This window comes from Diceros bicornis, chromosome 25, assembly GCF_020826845.1.
Source record: "Diceros bicornis minor isolate mBicDic1 chromosome 25, mDicBic1.mat.cur, whole genome shotgun sequence".
In the NCBI taxonomy this organism is placed as follows: Eukaryota; Metazoa; Chordata; class Mammalia; order Perissodactyla; family Rhinocerotidae; genus Diceros; species Diceros bicornis.
The window spans coordinates 19,740,219-19,761,208 of record NC_080764.1 but is presented as its reverse complement, the minus strand read 5'-3'; the positions used below and the strand labels follow the sequence as shown (position 1 = coordinate 19,761,208).

Here is a 20,990-nt window from a genome sequence, read left to right as displayed (position 1 = left end):
AAGCAAGCTTACCTAGGTTCTTGAAAGGGAGAGGAGGTACTGGGAGGAAGAGGAAAAAAAGGTGAAGTGGCTTGGCCCTTCTTCTCTTGTTGTCCTATCATACAAGGTCTCTTTGAGGTACAGACATATTTGGCAAAGATAAGAAAAGGACATTTCTCCTAGACTTCCCCAAGCTCTGGTGGGCAAGGCTCACAAGCAGAACAAGTTTGTCTTCTAGACTCAGATTCAGGGTGGGGACAGAGACCCTGATGGGACAGGAGGCACCTGGCTGCGACTGCTTCACCATTTCCACGTTCAATCTCCTGCTCCAACTCTTCCAGTGAACTCATCCTTTTACAAGGCAAAACTGAACAGAGGCTCCTGGTCTGCAGAGATTATGAATGGAGCTGGCTGACCCAGAACGCCCAGCACTCCATGGTTAGGGAGGTCCTTGCTGCCCAAGGGTATCTCCTCCTGAGTAAACACTTCCTGAGAAAAGTTTGCAGCTCTTTACACACACTTTCAGTCACCAGAATCCTCTCAGAAATAACTGAGGGGGGCCGGCCCCGTGGCTTAGTTAAGTGAGCACGCTCCGGTACTGGTGGCCCAGGGTCTGATCCCAGGCGCGCACTGAGGCACCGCTTCTCCGGCCATGCTGAGGCCACGTCCCACATACAGCAACTAGAAGGATGTGCAACCATGACATACAACTATCTACTGGGGCTTTGAGGACAAAAAGGAGGAGGATTGGCAATAGATGTTAGCTCAGAGCCGGTCTTCCTCAGCAAAAAAGAGGCGGCTTGGCATGGATGTTAGCTCAGGGCTGATCTTCCTCACAAAAAAAAAAGAAAAAAATAACTGAGGGAAGCTACCTGCTGTAAAACTTTTCTAGACTGTGGTCCTGAGTGATTAGAAAAACCAGAGAGAGAGAGGATGGGCTGTTTATTCATTCACTTCAGCAAATATTCACTGAATACCAACCATGAGTCAGGTTCTGAGGAGTATCTACTAAGGGAGAGTATTTGTAAAAGTTCTGAAAAGTTTAAAAATATTAAGTTTCATTTAATCAATTGATAAGAATGCAAATAAATCATTCTGTATTTACTCATGAAAGCCGTTTCCTGGATCCCAGAATGAAGACACTTGAAGCACAGAGCCACAGCCCTCTCCCAGTCCACATGTTACATTACTGAGAAATAAACCTTTGTTGCTGTAAACCACTGAGATTTGGGCAGTCATCTGTTACCACGGGTTAACTAGAGAAAGCTAAGTAATACAGCAGCCATGTTTTTCATCACGCAAACTAGAGCAACAGAAAAGCCTATCTCCATTAAGAGTTATTTAATGAAGACACTGTACAAAAACCAGTGACAACTTGAGAACTAATGAAACAAAACTAGCTGTAAGAGCCACTGAGAAACAAAACGGGCTGGTCTGGAAAGGTACAAGGAGGACTTGATGCCTGAAGCGCATCTATTTTAATCGACTTCAAATCTTAATATTTTTATGCATCCAAAGTAAAGCAGACAATGCTTTACCCTTTACAAAGCAGTTTTACAATCACCCTCGTTTTACAGATTAGGAAACTGAGGCCTCGACTCCCACTTTTGATTCCCCGATATCACACTTGATAATTAATACCTGATTATTAACGCAAAACACTGCTTTTAATCGGGATAAAATTTGGGGTGGAAAGGCCTGATAATGCTGATAAGCATAGCCGCCCTATCTACGGAGCACCCCCACACGACACCACCCTTGCACACCCTCGCACCCGCCCACCACCCAAGCGTCAGCGCTGTCTGAAAGTTACGTCAGCAGAGCGCGCCCTCTCCCACCCTTTATGGTCCTCCACCTTTCCCGATAGGCCAAGCGGCGAGCAGGAAAGCCAACAAGAGTCGAGCGAACGTGATTGGCTGCTCCGTGTCACGTGGCGACCATGAGGCGTGGGATTTGGCTCCAAGCAGGCGGAAGCGCCGCGCCGAGGTGGGGGGAGCGGGGGTGAGGGATGCAGGGGAGAGGGAACTAGGAACTTGGGGGAGGAGCTTGAGCGCCAGCCGCTGTCCCAGTTCTGCCGGCAATCGTGTCCAAGTCTCTGGTTACTGTGGTACCGCCGTTCGCACGCCGCGGTACTACAGAGACCAGTCGCTCGCTTGCCTGGCAGGAGCAGCCGCCCGCGCGAGCGGCAGCAGGGAAGGGAAGCGGAGAACGCGGGCAGGTAAGGCCGGGGCGGAGCGCCGCCCCTCCCCCCGCGCCCTTCGCGGCGGGGCCGGCCGGCGGGCGCGCGCACGCACGCAGGGGTCTTTAAATGCCGCGGCCCGAGTACAAAGGCCGGGGTCGCGCGTGCGCACTGCCCGCCTGCTCGAGCCCCTTACCCGCCGAGGCTGTTCCGGCGCCGCGCGTAGTGCGCCTGCACTCGTCTTCAGGCTTTCCCGGCAACTAGCCGCCTTGAAAATGCGTTAATAAGTAACCAGCAGTCTCCGGCTGATGTTTCCTTCTGGTTGCTATTCTTGGCTATATTTCCCTTCACCTCCCCCCCCACCTTCTCATGCAAAGAGCTGTAAAGATGGAGTATCACACGTGTCACTCCAGGAGCCTGCCTTTTAGAGTTGGTAGATTTACTGTGGCTTCCTTCCGCGAAGGTTTACTGAAAGCAACATCCAGGGCCACGAGGTTGATAATATTGCCATACTAGCGCTCTTGAAGTCTGGAGCTATGAATAACACTCCCAAGAAGTCATGTAAAATGTCTTCTGGTCTTGGGGACGATCTTAGGAATTTACTATGTCCTTTAAGGAGTGTTGAGTACGTGGAGGGGACGTTCTGCAAAAGCAGAGATCTCGAGATTTGAACTCCAGACAAAAAGCCAAATGAAAAAATAAATATTTAGATATGGTGATAGGGTCTTTAAAAAGAAGAAAAGATAGTTTACATTGGAATAAAATACTTTTAGACCTGATGAAGAATTATCCTAACTCTCAGTGACTAATGGGCCCTGAACTTAGGCAAGCCGCTTCACTTCTCTGGGCCTGTTCGTGTCTGTAAAATAGGGCATGTCTGGAATCCAGTTCTGACATGCTGTGAATCAGTGTTATGTGGAAGGGACATACGTAAGTAACCAAAATAAATTGTCTTGGAGTTTAGGAAAGGAGATATATGTAGATAAAGTGTAGACTTTATTCTGACTTTGTGGATAAGATCCTGAAATAAAGTACTCCACTTCTTTCCTAGAGGAACTTTACAAATAAAAGAATTCACCAGAACTTGTGGAAATTGCTCTCAGATGTTCAGATCAGAATCAAAAGCTAGGTAAAGCCTGCCATCAAATGAATTACGCATTATAAGACCTTACTGTCTTACAGCAAAATAATACGCCTCTGGTACAGGGTTTAGCTCAAAACTGTCTGACTTAAATTCTGTCTTACCTTCATCCATACGATTATAGACCATTTTTTATTTTGACTCGCAAAGCTTTCACCTCAGGAAATATGGAGAATTCTGTGTTAATACTCTTAGAGTTTATCCTTGGGAGTTCTGAAATGACTCAGGCCCTAGATAATCTGAGAAAGTGGTTGTCTGTCACCCTTGACTTTGTGCTAATCAAGAAATCGAATGGAATGCTGGGTGTAATGAATTTACTTTTTATTTTGGAAGATTAGTTTCAAAAAATTCCGTGGATATAGACTCTTTTTTGTTTAAAAGAGAACATAGTTCAAGAGTCATAACAAGCATTTACAGTCTGACCAAAGAGGAAAAAAGAAAGAAGAGGACCTTCTAATGAGCCAGACATGAAAAGGACATTTACCAAAGTTGGAAAGTAGGATGCCACATCAGAAGACTGGAAAAGTGTGACACAGACTGGAAAAGTGTGGCGCGGACCACTGAGAAGGAAGATAGGAAAGGTTAACCCTCAGATGAGATCAGCTTTTCTAGAAACGTTAGAGCCCAAGAAGAACTTTTTTAGTTAGGTGTGGACAACAAGAAGGACGAGAAAGTTTGGGGTTTTCTGCCTAGTCCACTGGCATGGTGTTAGTCGATGACAGAAAACACAAGCACTTCATTCTGATTTTGATTCTTCATCTATGTTAAGAAGAATGATTGTAGACTGGAAATGGCAGAACGAAAGTCTCTAAGAGATTTAAAGCTCAAGATCAATGAGGGCATTTAAGAGAACTTTGAGCTACACTAATAGAAATCGTATTTCCTGGCGTGGATAAATTGTATTTCAAGTGAGAGGCCAGATGACAGCAGTCTTGAAGAACTTGTAGGGCCAGCCCCGTGGCTTAGCGGTTAAGTGCTCGAGCTCTGCTGCTGGTGGCCCGGGTTCGATCCCCGGCACGCACCGACGCACCACTTCTCCGGCCATGCTGAGGCCGTATCCCACATACAGCAACTAGAAGGATGTGCAGCTATGACATACAACTATCTGCTGGGGATTTGGGGGGAAAAAAATAAATAAAAAATTTAAAAAAAAAAAAAAGAACTTGTAGACAATAGAGGGGCCTGAAGCCTGAAAAACACAGAGGTCCCTGTTTTTTCCAAGGGTGGAGTCTGTCCTCTAATTTATTGACTTTGATCCTAAGCAAAATTTTTACTTCTCAGTGGCTATTGAGCATATTTAAAAGGAACTAATAACCACTAGGCCACAGTATAAGTTCAGAAAAAAGCAAGACCTACCAAGCTGGGTTCATTTTCTTTTGGATAGTGATACTAGACTAGAGAGCATCAGGAGGTACCTGAAATATTTAATCATCTCCTGCTGTCTTTATTATTGTTAGAGCAAATTAACAATATACTAGACACTGTTTTAAGTGTTTCACACGTGTTAAGTCATTTAATCCCCATAACCAATGAATTAGGCGTGACTATTTCTATTTTACAGATGTGGAATCTGGGACATAAAGAGCTTAAGAAAGTTGCCTACAGAGCTAGTAAATGGCAGAGCTGAACTTTGAACCCAGGCAGTGTGGCTCCCAAGTCTGCCTCCCTAGCAACTGTGCCATGTATACCACTTCTTGTTGTGGGCAAGATGAAGATGGACTGACAACAGTACAATTAGGTGAAACCAAACCTGGTTCACTACTGAAAGAATTGAGGGCAGGCTGAAGAGAGGTCTATACTGATGTGCCCTGTAGTTCTACCCCAGCTTTTTGCTTTTCGACAGTTTAACAACTCCAAGGTTCTGATGGCATGCTGGTAACATTTGTGAGTGACCCAACTTCGGGAGGGGTTTGTGGAATTGATAGGTCGATTTCAGAATCCAGATCAATCTCATCTCGCTGGAATGGTGAATCATCTTTTACAAAAAGAGGCACAATCCTGTGCTTATGTGCAGAAAAATCAATGGTACGAATGTGAGGTGAGGGAGAGGTGATAAAAGGGCAGCTGTCATTGATGGAGAACACAGTATGAATCAACAGTGTAATGTGGGTGCCAGTAAAGCTAATGTAATGGATTCTGTAATACGGCTCCAGAATCAGGAAGTTGATAGCCCTCCTCAGTTTCAGGATGATGAGGCTATATCTGGAGTATTTTTATTTTGTTTGATTCTGAGCACCAAAAAATGACCAAATAGTGAGGAAACTTGAAATCATACTATATGAAGGAAAAATAGTTAAATGAACTGGGGACTCGGGCTTATTCTAAATCTTTGTGTTTACAGTTTTTAGTAGACTGCACAGTAAGTACCCACTAATGCATGGTGAATACACACACTTCCATTTAGCAGTATTGAGTGTAGGCTTGGAATAGTTATGATGGTATTCCATCAGAGTTTACATAACTAGTCCCCTTTAGTTGAGCATTTGAATTATTTAGCACTGTTATTTTGTAAGTAGTCAGTGTTGTATATGCTTGTTTAAATGAAAATAATAAAATTTTGCTATAAACTGAATGTTTGTGTCCTTCCTGTTCCCCCGGTGTGGTGGTATTTGGAGGTGGGGCCTTTGGGAGGTGATTAGGTCATGAGGATGGAGTCCTCCTAAATGGGATCAATGTCTTTATAAAAGAGGCCCAGAGAGATCCCTCACCCCTTCCGCCAGGTGAGGACACAGCAAGAAGGGGGCCCTCACCAGAAACTACATCTGCAGACGCCTTGAACTTGGACTTTCTAGCCTCCAAAACTATGAGAAATAAATATTTGTTGTTTATAAACCACACAGTCTATGGTGTTTTGTTATAGCAGCCCAAATGAACGAAGACAAATGTATTTAGAAAAGAGCAACTTAAATATTTAAAATAGTGGAAAATAACTGAGGATTAAAGAAGTTGGAGTTGTTCATTTTAGAGAAAACCTTAAAGAGTTAGTTTTTTGAAATACAGCAAAATCTGAATTAACTGGATTCTCTCAGCTATGTGTGTGTGTGTGTTTTGAGAAAGACTGTCAGAAAATACACAGCGCATTAGGAAAATATACAGTCCCTTGATTTCAGATGGCTTTAAAAACCAATCCTTTGAGCACTTTTGTTCAGGAGAAGGGGGTACAGATGGAGGCTGGGAGAGAGGAAGGGGTTGACTGCAGGACAGAAGAGTGGTGGGGACAAACATAAATGACAGGAAAGAAAAGTGAACAAGGAGAAATAAAGCCATTCCTCGTGCTTGTAAGTTGGGTATCAAGGAGTTATAGAAAATAAAAACTCTGGGGTCTGTTCTGCATCTGGACTTGGTCCTGTTTCCTACACATTCTCCATATATGTAGAAGTCACTGACTCTCACCGTCGTTTTCATAGTGAGGAAAGGGAGGTCCTGAGAGAATGAGTGACTTGACTAAATGCTCTTTTGTTGCTGTTCCTCTCATCCAGAGAAAATTACTGTTCAAAAACATTGTTGCAGAATTCTGTATTAGGAAGTGGCAGTTATCATATATAAATACAACAAATGTATTTAAGAAATATTTTCACATTAAGGTTGAAACAAGTTTATGCTGCTTACAAATTTAACTATTACTACATAATAGAAAACTAAATTATCCAGAACTCTTTAGTTCCCTGGCATTCAAGTTCATGAACGTTTTTGTACAAATGTAATGCTTTCTTCTGCCAAGTAATAAGAATGTTGTAATCCACCCTATTTCCTTTTATTTTGGCTGTTAGGAAGCTGTTAAGATGGTCAGGCTAAATTGAACATCCAAAGATAGTATAATACCTCAGAATTTACACATTCTATTTTCCATTGCTATATTTTTCTGTTTCTGTTCTAATTTAACTTATTGTAAAGTGCCAGAGATCATTTTTAGAAAGATTAAGGGACACATTGATATTATAGGTAAGTTTCTGGATTTCTTTCAAAATTGATATATATCTCTAAAATAAAACTCCAGATTTTTTTCTTCATTATTTTTCACTTTCTCTTCAGCCAACTGATTTCTAAATTTTTTTTTTTTTTTGGTCAGGAAGATTGGCCCTGAGCTAACACCTGTGCCCATCTTCCTCTATTTTGTATGTGGGGTGCCACCACAGCATGGCTTGATGAGCAGTTCATAGGTCCACACGCGGGATCCAAACCTGGGAACCCTGGGCTGCTGAAGCGGAGCGTGAGAATTTAACCACTGTGCCACGGGGCCAGCCCTTGATTTCTAAAATTTAATTTTCAGTTTCTGAGCCCCAGACTTTCTGAAGATGCTTAGTGACCCCTAAATATGCGAAGGGAGCCTCATTTTGGAAATTTATGTTTTAAAGTTCAGAATCCTTTTAAAAATGTGAATGGTGTCTCTGTAATTTATATACATATTTTAAGTTTGGATTTTTGTGAAGTACTCAAAATGGGACACATCTGTGAAACTCTTGAGAGTGGTAGGTTGCCTTCCCGACAGTGACAGACTAAGAACAGACCTCGTGCATTCTTTTGGCCACTCGTTTATTGTGACCACATGTCTTTAGTTTTATGTATTCCAGCTGAAAGGGGCTGTTAGCATCTCAGAAATCTGCCACTGGTCACAACCAAAAGTTGCAGTCCGTTTTACTAGAATTTCCAGAGGGTAACTGCCACATGATCTCAATGTAACCTAGCCATATCCAGCTCCTCATTAGAGTATTTAAATCATAAATACTGAACAACCAGTATTTTGACAATTTATTGCAAAGAGCTATGAATAGTTTTAAAGAAAAGTGTGAAAAAAGAGGACATTTTACTCTTTGCTAGACAGATTTCAGCACTTCTCTTCATTGTTACATTTTAACTTCTAAAACTTACCTACATATTTTTCTTATGTGCAGCCTTATTTCTATTTTGTATTCTTTTTCACTTTAAAATATAAAACATTTTCTGCACTTTTACAGAATATCAATAAATTTAATTTTTAGGAGCTATGTAGTATTTTTTCATGTTAATGTACTATAGTTTGCTAAATCATTGTATTGTCTTTATTTTTTTATATAATTTGAGAACAATATATTTAAAGAAAAACCCTTAAGATATAGTTTAATATTTTTCTCACTAATTCTTAACCATTTCTTATCAACTTACCCTTAAAGATAGCTTGAAGTTAAATGCCTCTCCAGTGGTTTGTCATTGATAAATAAGAGATTGGGCCCCTGTTTTTCTTTGAGCATCCAGCACCCTTGCCCAGCCACCCATGGATAGTCTGTTACCTCGGGTCTGCCTTGGCCATTGAAGCTTATCCAGGGGAAAGCTTTGGTTTGCCTTTTTTAAAAACCGTTTTATTAAGATATGATTTACATACTATAATGTTGACCCATTTAAAGTGTACTAGTTTGCCTTTTTCTTTTTTCTTTTCTTTTCTTTTCTTTTTTTTTTTTTTGCTGAGGAGGATTCGCCCTGAGCTAACATCTGTTGCCAGTCTTCCTCTGTTTTGTATGTGGGTTGCCACCACAGCATGGCTGCTGACAGGTGGTGTAGGTCCATGCCTGGAACCAAACCCAGGCCACGGAAGCAGAGCACACTGAACTGAACCACTAGCCACTGGACCAGCCCCTAGTTTGCCTTTTTAATCTCTACTTTCTGAGCTCCCTGTCTTCTTTCTCCACACGTCATGAAGAAAACTAGTAAGTAGAATATCTTGCCACAGAAAATAAGACTTTTCTCTCCAAATGATAAATGGCATTTATCCATTTTATTTGCTAGAATTTTTCTTCCTACCACATATTTATTGGCATTGTTTGGCATTAGCGGTAACTTGAGTTTCATAAAATACGTGTTTACTTCCCTTGCTTTGTGCTGATGGCAACAGCTTGAAAGAGTGGTTTGTGGTCATCAGAAATATTTTTTGGAAGTTGTTTTCTGTGAGGGCCTGTGTTCCTTACATTGAACATTGAACTTTGTGAACAAAGTTTAAATCATGTTCAGAAGAGAGATTTAGAGTGGTTTTTTCCCATAAATTCATAGACATTTACAAAATATCTATTTCTAGTCCTCATTTAGTGGCCAAAAAACACCCCCCAAAACCCAGCAACAGTTAAAAACAGATTCAAATGAATAAATAAGTAAATAGGCCAATAAACCAAAAGAGAACCATAAGTTAGATTGGAGGAGGGGTGGGAATGGGAGATGTCAGTCAAAGGGTACAAACTTCCAGTTATAAGATTAACAAGTTCTGGGGACTAATGTACAGCAGGGTGATTATAGCTAACAATACTCTTATATACTTGAAAATTGCTAAGAAAGTAGATCTTAAATGTTCTTACCATTAAAGAGAAATGGTAATTACGTGACCTGATAGAGGTGGTAGCGAAGGCTATGGTAATCAGGCTATGGTGGTAATCGTTTTGCAATATGTAAGTGTGTCAAATCAACACTTTGTACACCTTAAACTTACACAGTGTTATATGTCAGTTATATCTCAAGCTGGGGGGAAAAACATTAGATTGGAGGGAATCTTTGTGATAAGAGGATTAAATACTGAAAGTTGGGATACAAATTGTTTTGGGGGACATTTTAACCCTGTACAGTCTGGTGGGTCTTTCAAGTCTCTCTACTAGAAAATTCCCATGATCTCATTTCGGAGAAAGTACAGGCTGACTTGACAGGACTGGTAAGTTTTATTGATGACACCTCTTGTCATTAAACAGTGTGAGAGTTAATTAATGTTTGCTTAATGGGCACTCAGTAAAGGCTGGGTGAAGGTGTACATATGGGACTAGATCTGCCTCCTCTCTTTGCCCCTATTATCGACTCTAAATAAATACCACAGTCTGGTTACAAAATATTTGGGTCCTGAAGAGTTTTTACAGCTGATCATTTAAACTTACATTTGGGTAATTTTACCACCATATGTTATAGTTATTTGTTCTTTCAGCTACTGCCTTCAGCAAGTTCGAGCTTTTTATACATTTCCATTTCAACGAATGATGGCTGAAGCTCCTAATATGGCAGTGATGGATGAACAGCAAATGCCTGCAGAAGTTCCAGCCGCAGCTCCTGCTCAGGAACCTGTACAAGGTAGTTTTCACCAGGATAGTTTAGAAAGTTAGCTATTGGATTAGCCAACTTATTTGGAAAGGGCTTAATGATGAATTTTAGCTCTATTTTAGTGTTTAAAATTTAACCCGCTTTTTAAGTACTTAGTATGTGCCAGGCACTGTGATAGGTTTTGGGGAATAAAAGAACGTGGATCCTGCCCTCGAGTATCTCATAATCTGGTAGAGGAAAATAATAAGTAAACACACATTATGCCTCAGCACACTGAGCAGTGAAGAGGGGCGCAGGATGCTGTGAGAGCTCACAGGGTTGGCACCCAACTGAGACTGAGGCTCAGAGGCGGCTTGCCAGAGCTCTCGTCACCTCAAGGGTGAGGAGACTTCAGGAGAATGAGATGGGGAAGATTCCAGGCCAAGGGATCAGCATGCGCCAAAGCACAGACATGAAGAACTGAGTGGTTCTGTGTCATTGGAGTCTGGGGGGAGCACAAAAATGGTGAGAGATGAGGCTGGATGGGGGCAGTTGAGGCCTGTTTAACCTAAAAAATGTATGTTCTATCCTGAAAGCAATAGGAAGCTGTTGAGAGAATATAAGCAGAGGGTGGCTTAAATAGATTGACACTTGAAAAATCAGTCTGGAAATATTATAGAGGGTAGATTGGATGGTAGAGAGCAAGGCAGAACTTGGAGGCAAGCAGTGGATTAGAGACTGTTTGAATAATCCGGGGACAAATGAGGAAGACCTGAAGCGGTGGAGGACAGAGCTAGGAAATATGCAGGAGGTAAAATTACCTGGCTATGGTTAATGGATTTCATGTGGGGGATGAGAGAGAAAGAAGAATCTGGAAGTAACTCCCAGGCTATTGGATGAAGGAGGTACCACTCACCAAGACAGAAATTAGAAGAGAGGAGACTAGATTTGGGGATTGAGGGTGGGGGGTGGAGAGAAGTTAATGATTTTCTCCAGGGTAGCAGTGTTGTATGAGAAATGTGCTCAGAGTTTCGGTTTATGATTCCAGGAACACATCTAACTCCACTGCATTGGAGAGACCCCTGCCCTTATCTTCTATTTTTCTGGGCAGGGAGCACTAGGATGTCCCCAGCTACAAGCCAATGGAGGTGGGTCCCTTGGCCTAGGGAGTGGCTAAAGCAGTGTGAGGTAGAAGAGAGGAAAGATGGCAGGCTCAGGCGGGGAGACGCCAAATAGTAGTAGAATGGGGTAGGGGCCCAAGAAATTAAGAGAGATGTTAAAGAATTAAGAGTAAGGAAACCAAGGCTTCCTATTGGGTAGCTTCCTGTTGGGTAACTTTAGGTTAGTGGTTCTTGACCAGGTGTGATTTTACCCCCCAAGGGACGTTTGGCATTATCTGGAGACGCCTTTGATTGTCATGACTGGCAGGGTGCTACTGGCATCTAGTGGATTGAGGCCAAGGTTGCTGTTAATCATTGTATAATGTACAGGACAGACCCCCCCACAACCAAAAATTATTCAGCCTAAAATGTCAGTAGTGCCAAGATTGAGATACTGCTTTAGGTCCTAAAATCAGATTCCTAGTCCTGCCTTTTGAAAAATACTGCCAGCCCAGAGATTTCATCCTTAGCAACCTCTAAATTCACCTCCTTGGCTGTGTTTGGAACAGAATATACACTCGATCTCTACAGCAAGCCCACAAACCCGTGGAGGTTTTCAACTGCTGGAAATTATGGAGAAATTGAGTTAAAGTGTTTCCCTTCCTCCCTATTTTTCTATCTGTTCTTTCATTTGTTTACTTAACTATTCATGTATTTATATTTAGAATTCCTATAAAATGGTACATAGATACTTTGTATCCCTGGGGAGGCCAGGGTGCCAGGTTAGAGTGTGTGGAAAATCAATCTGTGATTATTATGGACATTTCATCCCAAGAACAGTTAGCAGAGGAAGAGGGTGGCGGATGGGGCCACGTGAACCATTTCTAGAGTGAAGGAAGGGGAAGATATTACAGAGGAGACTGATGTTGGGAAATAGAAGAGAAAGGAAAAAAGGATGTTGAAAGGGTGGCTTTTTTTGGGGAAAGCTGCCTGAAGTTTGTAAGTTATGGCTTTCTGCATTAATACATCCATTGTGTTTCAGAGACTCCAAAAGGAAGGAAAAGAAAACCCAGAACAACAGAACCAAAAAAACCAGTGGAACCCAAAAAGCCTGCTGAGGCCAAAAAATCTGGCAAGTCCGCAAAATCAAAAGAAAAGCAAGAAAAAATTACAGACACGTTTAAAGTGAAAAGAAAAGTAGACCGTTTTAATGGTATTTCAGAAGCTGAACTTTTGACCAAGACTCTCCCGGACATTTTGACATTCAATCTGGACATTGTGATTGTAAGGATTTTTGTCCTCATTTGGTCTTATAAATAGTATTGGTGGATGAACTTTACTTAACCTTTATCCTTGCAAATAGCATTTTGCTGAAAAGAACCATTTCTAAGAATCCTTTTGGTAGCATGTGGTGTCACCTTCATGAGGTTGTATTATATGGGTGTGTTTAGGAGGATGTGATGCCATGTGGATGTGACTTTGGACAAGCCTTAACCTTCCTAAACACCAGTTTCCTCATTGGTGAAACAGGAGGGAGAATAGTACCTCCCTCATAGGGTTGCAATTAAATAAAATAATGCATAGATTGCATGACACCTGTGAGTTCTCCGTAAATGATGACACTGATTTTGAACTTTAATTTTTGTCTGTAACTGTAAGAGACATCAGTATGCAAACAGCTGTATGGATGATGTGGGTAAGCTGCTTGTTGCGAGTTGAGAAGCAGACTTGTGGCTGGACCTGGGCTCAGATTGATTGACTGCTCTAGGACCTCTCTCCAGCTCAGTTGGGTGGGGGTGGGGGACTGGGGACATGAGGGAGTCAAACTGGTTTTTAAAAACAAGAGGAAAACTGTTAATACAAAGGGAATTTCTTTCCTCAAAATGGAATACTTGGTTCAGATCACGAGTAGGTAATCGATAAACAATATTGCTTATGATGCTGGATTAAATTTTTATTTTAATAAATTCAGCTTTGTCTGCCACTCCTCCACAGAAAGCTTAAGGCTTAAATCCTACTTTTCAAGACTAAAATGCATAAACATTTTGTGTTATAGATTGGCATAAACCCAGGACTAATGGCTGCTTACAAAGGGCATCATTACCCTGGACCTGGAAACCATTTTTGTAAGTTGTTACTTTTTTTATTATTTTACTTTTAAACTAGATATCTCTGTTAATAGTTTGGGTTTTTTTTTTTTTTTAACCAAATTCTGTTTTAAAAAGAGAGGCTGTATATAGCTGTAAATATACATACATGTTTTCTATGTGTGTATACACAAAAATCAAAGGTTTGAAATGATATGTCACAGTTAACATTTTGGTGTACGAGAGTGGAGGGGCATGAAAAGGACTACTTTCTCTTCTGCTTGAATTGGTTTAGGTGAGTTGTACTACTTTCTTTTAATGATTTTCTTTTAGTTGTTATCTACAGACATAGTAGCAGTAGTACATTGTTGTGCCACTGCAGACAGAATACTGACCTTTCCAGATTTCTACTCATCTTATTTCCTAGGAGAGATGAAATGCATTGATCATTGGTAATCAAGTTGTCATAGTTAAAAAATACTGTGATTGGAGACATTCTCTACAGATACTTCGTTTCTGGCAGAAAATAGCATTAAAGACCCTCAGACTTGTAGAGTGAGCTTTAAAACCAAGTAAAGGGACTGTTATGTTGTCCCCTGTATGAGTCATCCTACCTCACACTGCCTCCTAGAACAAGGCATGCAGTATACTGGACCTCAGGAAATACTAGTTGATTATCTAAGAGTAATATTAAAAGCATTTAAGGCAAATGATAGTAGTATGTTTTTGGAACTCATGACATTGTCTCCATTATTTAAAAAAAAAAAATTTCTAGAGCAGTTTGAACTTGACATTTTGTCCACTGTCGAGGTGTTTGAATGCTCTGAGTCCACTGGTGAATGTTCATCTGTTTGACGTATTCCAGGGGCAGGTGGTGGTATCACCAGTTATTAGAAAGGAAAAGAAACAGTTTCAAGGTGTCCTACATTGACTAGCTGTGTCTTCTCCACAGGCATTTACCTTAACCCGCTGTGGAGAGGAGATAATAATAGTAATATCTCATAAGGTAGTTAGGATGATTAAATGAGATAATCCATGCAAGGGACTTAGCATGGTACCCAGCACACAGTAATTGCCTCATATGGTATTTGACCTATGTTATAATTTTTTAAATATCCTAAATCTTTTTTTTTTTTTTAATTTCAAGAATAGAATGTAACTACCACATCAATTCATGAGGCAAAAACCTTTGACCTATTGAAATAAGCTGAACTCTTTTCACAGGGAAGTGTCTGTTTATGTCAGGGCTGAGTGAGGTCCAGCTGAACCATATGGATGATCACACTTTACCAGGGAAGTATGGTATTGGATTTACCAATATGGTGGAAAGGACAACACCGGGCAGCAAGGATCTTTCCAGGTAATTGTGTAACATTTATTTTTATGGGTTGGAACCTTGACCATGCTGGTGCCTCATATACTCTACGAACATCATATGTATCTAGTGCAAGCTGAGCTTAACAAATATATGGATAGATCTTTTATTGAAAGCTATCTGGATTTAGCATATTATAAATATTTCCAGTCTTGTATTGTGATACTTTTTAATTCAATTTTAGTAAAGAATTTCGTGAAGGAGGACGTATTCTAGTGGAGAAATTACAGAAATATCAGCCACGAATAGCAGTGTTTAATGGAAAATGTAAGATTTACTTCTAAATTTTATCTTTTTTCTTTGCTAACGTTATGGGCAATGTAAATATGTTTATATTTCATTTTAGGTATTTATGAAATTTTTAGTAAAGAAGTTTTTGGAGTAAAGGTTAAGAACTTAGAATTTGGACTTCAACCCCATAAGATCCCAGACACAGAAACTGTAAGTCCTTAAAATTACATTTGTAAATCAGCTAAACATAAATTTTTTTTAGCTAGCTTCTCTTTTTTATTTGTCCATTGTTATTTATTATCCATTGTAATTTATGCCATGAAAAAAACTGCACTGTGTTTTGTTGAATGATGTTTATATATCAACTTGAACTAATAGTTGCAAATTAATTCAGATACTGTTATAGTTTTATTAAAAAAAGAAACATTTGTCAGATAGATGTCTTAATGATGTTATGTTGAGCTGCTCACATACTAGATTCAAAATATACTTAATGGCATATACTTGTCAAATTCCAGTGGAGTTAGCTCTTGTTCAGTTGTGTAAATACATATATATTTACGTATATGTAAATATAGACATGATCCCGATTAGTAACACTGCTAATTGCCCCCTGTTTCTCTATCTTAGCCTAGTTTCACCTTAGAGCCATATAAATAGTACAGCCAGTTGCAGACAAGCATCCAACCTGACTGGCACTTGGTACAATTGTCTTAGACACAAAGGCATCATGAAGTAGCAGGGTGTTCAAACTCCGTCATTTCTGCAGAGCTTCTGCAGACTTTCGGTTCAAATTTTGCCTCTTAAATATAGTTTTAAGTTTTGTTTACCACTTTTTAAAAAACAACACACATACACAGACGCATGTGTTATAGACATTTTAAATGATGAAGAAGCTGGTGTGCTGACAGGTTATTGTGGAGAGCTCAGAATAAAGTTTCTGCCACCTACATAACATTTGAACTTCTTTTTAAATTCTTTCTGTTTTTAACTTCTTATAAATATGCGGTTGATAAAGTAGGTTGTAGCCTGGTCTTGCTTTAAATTCAGGCCTACCCTTGTCTACTTGGGTAAAATTGTCCAGGTGAGTTCACTGCTTCCTGTGGAGTACTGCATCATTGTCCCTGAAATGCCAGATGAGGCTCAGGTCCATCCCTTGGATATATGTGATCACAGTGCAATAATAAATGAACTTGAATCATATCATGACAGGTAGTTCTAGCTCTTACAATGAGCTGTGAGTGCTTTTATCTTTTCAAGTTTATTCTTTGTCATGAAATATTCACAGTTATTGATAGTGACTCAGCTTTGAAACAAAGAAGCTCTACTTTTTCAAATTTCTGGATCACTTGAATTGAAGAATATCTTGAAATTGGAAAATGTGCTATTACAAAACCTGGTAGCATTTGTACCTGTATTTCTTTATGAATCAGGATTTTCTAAATGCTGCATAAACAAAACAAAATAAATATATAATATATATTTTTCTGTAATACATGGTATGGAGGGCAACTTAAAAATTGCAACTGGAAATTCCATTTTTTGTTACGCTCTATGAAGGACAGTTTGTCACCATCATCCAAAATGATAATTGCAAATGTCCTTTTCCCTATCCATTTTCCTTCTAGGAATTTATGCAACAGATATACTCACACATATTCTAAATTGAATATATATAAACTTTTTCACTACAGCTTATAATATTAAAATATTGGAAACAACCTAAATGCCCACAGTTGGGTTCTGGTTAAATAAATATGAAAGTATTACACAGCTATAAAAAAGGAAGCTTGGGGGCCAGACCCATGGCGTAGTGGTTAAGTTTGTGCATTCCACTTTGACAGCCTGTGGTTTGTGGGTTTGGATCCTGGGCGTGGACCTACACACTGCTGCTCATCAAGCCACGCTGTGGCGGTATCCTACATGTAAAATCGAGGAAGGTTGGCACAGATGTTAGCTCAGGGACAATCTTCCTAAAGCGAAAAGAGGAGGATTGGCAACAGATGTTAGCTCAGGGCCGGTCTTCCTCACCAGAAAAAAACAACAACAACAACAAAACAGGAAGCTCTTTTTACTCTGATTTAGATATCTGCTACAGAATTTTCTCTGAGATACATTAAGTAAGAAGGCAAGGTGCAGGATAGAAAATAGAGCATGTTATCATTTGTGTTTTCTTTTAAAGGGATGAGGGAGAGTACGTATATCAGAAACATTTGATTGTACATTCATGGAATACCTCTGGAACTAGCAACTTTGATTGCCCTTGGGGGAGAGAACTAGGTGGATAGAGACTGAATGGAGAGGGAAGACTTTCTGTTGTATACTTATATGCCCTTTTGTACCTTTTGAATTGTGAATACTTACTATTAAAAGAAAGACTGTTAGTTGATAGATGAACGTCGACTGGGGGAGCCTCATTGTTTTTCGTGTATTGACTTTGTCGTAAGTAAATATTACAAATTTGAACTCAAGCACAACTGCTTTCATTGATTTTGCATATACTGATGTGGGATAAGTATCAAGTTATTAACCCAAAGAAAGATAAATTTTCTAATCTCAATATGAGTGGATTCAATAGAATTGTAAGATTTCTGTAACTATAAAATTTTATGATTCTAGCTCTGCTATGTTATGCCATCATCCAGTGCAAGATGTGCCCAGTTTCCTCGAGCCCAGGACAAAGTTCATTACTACATTAAGCTGAAAGACTTAAGAGATCAGTTGAAAGGCATTGAACGAAACACAGATGTTCAAGAGGTGCAATATACATTTGACCTACAGATGGCCCAAGGTATGTTAGAATTATCACTCCTTTTATTCATCTCATGTATATTACATGATAATATATATATATAATGTATATATACACATTACAGAAAGTATTTTGTGAGTTTAAAAGCAGGAGGAAAGAAAACAATTATATTTGCAGCCAGAGTGCTCTGATAATGGATGTTAGTCACTATTAAAATCTCCTTCTACCAAGGTCTTCTATCTACGCTGGGTACTCCTACAGATGTTGAGGATATAAGAAACAGTAGCCCACTTAAGATTAAATCTAATAGGCTTTTACAGTTCTTGTGAGCTAATTTAGTATATGTTACAAAGAGTTTAAAAGATTATAACAAAAGATGTATCTCAGTATATGTGAACATTCAAGAGAAAGATTTGTTCATGATGATTTCTGAATAAAGCTATTTTCAAAATTGTTGTACAAAATCAGTTTTAAATCCCTTTTTACCCTCCTCACAGAGGATGCAAAGAAGATGGCTGTTAAGGAAGAAAAATATGATCCGGGTTATGAAGCAGCGTATGGTGGTGCTTATAATGAAAATCCGTGCAATAGTGAACCTTGCAGCTTTTCTTCAAATGGGCTGAGTATGTTCCCCTCCATGTTTGTTCCTTTCAAAGACTTGGTTTTGTCAGTATTGAGAAAAAAAGGTTTTTAAAGAGAGTAAATTGAAGAATGGTAATGGTAATATGAAAATCTATTTCACTTATAGTGAAAATTTGATGGTTATTTAAGGTTTAACTGTACGAACTTTTACAGCTCATTTTCTTTAAGTCACTAACTCCGCGTCATCCTAGTTGCATTTTCCCCCTTGAATAACAAATGAGGATTTATCAGTTCTATATCTGAAAATAGAACAGAAACTTTACATTGTATTCAAGAAGTTTCCTTAACTATTTTATTAACAGTTCTCCTTCACTGGACTGTTGAAATCTCCTAGTTTGATCTTTTAAAGCTTTTCAATAGAATAAACTAACATTCTTTTCCCGCCCCACAGCTGACAATGGAGAATCAACTTTCAATGACATTCCAAATGGGCAATGGATGACCCAGTCATTTACAGACCAGATTCCTTCCTTTAATAATCACTGTGGGACACAGGAACAGGAAGAAGGAAACCGTGCCTAAGAAGGGTGTTTCTCAGCTCTGCTTAAATCCTGCAGTTTTAATGCAGCTCTCAAGAAGTGGCCCTCAGTGTGCTAACTGAAGTGTTTTATTAGTATTTTACTCTGGTGATGTAATCATGGTACAGTTGTGTGGTGGAATCAACTGTACAAACCTAAGTCATTTGGAAGGAAAAACTAGGGTTTTTTGGTATATGAGTTTTTGTAGTTGAATTAACCATCATTCCAGCTTTTTATAAACTATATTTCATTTATGAAGAAATTGATTTTCTTTTGGGTGTCACTTTTAATCTGTAATTTTAAAATGCAAGAGTCTGAATATTTATACTTGATTATTAACTGCGCATAAACCTAGATAACACCATTATCCCTTTTATGCCTAAGAAGGGCATGTTAATAATAAGAATTACCACTGGTAAAGAGGCAAATGTGTTGATTTTCGTACACAAGGTTAACCCTCAGTGGAGTCTCATTTGGTAGTTGTTAGCGGGGTTTGATGGGCTCCCCCAGTGGTATTCACACGCAGACCTCTTTGCTTTACCAGTGGAGAGCGTTTCTGCGAGTTCTTAGTAGCAGAAGCGTAGAACGTGGTCCTGCAGTAGCAAGGCTAACCCGGCCTCACCCAACAGGGCACGGGGCCCTGGCTTTGGCCTTGCACCCCTGTGTGTTAATCCTCTCGTAGGCAGAAACTATTCTGCTAGGACAGTAAGTTCCAGAAAATGCAGTAGACCTTTTAAATTTTGTTACTTCATCTGTGTTTTACTTGAGAGACATGTATTTGATAGAGAAGGAACTGCGTTTCTCTCTCAATATCTAGCACCATTCTAATTTTATCCCCCTTGGCTTTATGTCATGGAAAGTGATGAGAAATGAACTTTCAGGCTGAGGCAACTAGGTGCTGGAAGTGTTTGATAATCTTATTTAAACTGGTGCTTTATGTACATGAGATGTACTAAAATACATAATGCAGAATTTTTCTTACCAGGTAAATCTAATAAGCCAGTAATTTAAAATATTCTTTCTCTGCATCATTGCTGTTTGTTACTGTGGACTAAGTGAACCTCATGGCAAGGTTAGTTAGAAGTATGTACCTTAGTGATTTTCTAATGCATTTTCCATGGTGCTACAAAGAGTCCAGACTACTAGGCCTGGTGGATATTATTCGGAAATGCCCTTTGCATTTACTCCTGATCACTTCTGAATATTCTGATTTCATATATACCCAGGGAGCATGCTGGTTTTCAATATGAAAATATTTATGAGGTTTTTTTTTTTTCTAAGAGGTTGTATGGCTTGTTCTTCTCTTTATAATAAGAGAAACAAATGCTTGTTGTGAATCTTAACATGCTTTTTAGCTGTGGCTATGATGGATTTTATTTTTCCTTTAGTCTAGGTCAAACTGTGTAAGCCATTCATGTTATTTAAATCATGTACTGTACTGCTGTTTACATGGATGTTTTGTGCCGGTGCTTTGAAGTGCCTTGCATCAGGGATTAGGAGCAATCGAATTATTTTTTTCATGGGACTATGTAAAGCATGTAACTAGGTATTGTTTTGGTATATAACAATTGTAGCCTTAAAATAGATTTTTTTTTGAGTGGAGAATATACTCTTTAAATTATGATGGACGCTCACTGAAAAATGGGTTTGAGGATTTTCCGAGCATACAATATTGGTGTTTTTCATTACATATAACAGATGAGTAGTAAATGTTGATATATCCTCTACATGACAATATGAGACTTTTTCATCAAATAATATTGAAAAAGTTTTTAAATTCTTTTGAAAGTCTGATGGTTTTTACAATAAAAAATATTAAGAATGATTATCCTTAAGTTGCAGGTTTTCCTGTAGCAAGACTTAACTGGTATTCTTTCCCCCTTTAAACCTAAGACCAATTTACCTTCTATTATATTTAACATGTAGAATAATATATATAATGAAAATCGTTAAAAATCTATGA

At 39.3% G+C, this 20,990-nt stretch overlaps 1 protein-coding gene across 1 annotated transcript; it reads left to right on the top strand.

Annotated features, from left to right (window-relative positions):
* Nucleotides 1-2,144: 2,144 nt before the first annotated feature.
* On the top strand, nt 2,145-20,886 carry TDG (thymine DNA glycosylase). The gene is made up of 10 exons (XM_058568540.1): nt 2,145-2,197; nt 10,215-10,373; nt 12,465-12,706; nt 13,479-13,548; nt 14,734-14,869; nt 15,069-15,151; nt 15,231-15,325; nt 17,735-17,906; nt 18,365-18,490; nt 18,901-20,886. The coding sequence occupies exons 2-10, from the start codon at nt 10,280-10,282 to the stop codon at nt 19,029-19,031; spliced, it is 1,149 nt and encodes a 382-aa protein (XP_058424523.1). The 5' UTR covers nt 2,145-2,197; nt 10,215-10,279; the 3' UTR covers nt 19,032-20,886.
* Nucleotides 20,887-20,990: the final 104 nt, after the last annotated feature.

Excerpts from the sequence above, each read along its gene's own strand:
- TDG (XM_058568540.1), top strand. The coding sequence starts at position 10,280 with ATGATGGCTGAAGCTCCTAATATGGCAGTGATGGATGAACAGCAAATG. Across the intron at positions 10,374-12,464 it reads TGCTCAGGAACCTGTACAAG|AGACTCCAAAAGGAAGGAAA; the intron begins GTAGTTTTCACC and ends ATTGTGTTTCAG. Across the intron at positions 15,326-17,734 it reads AGATCCCAGACACAGAAACT|CTCTGCTATGTTATGCCATC; the intron begins GTAAGTCCTTAA and ends TTATGATTCTAG.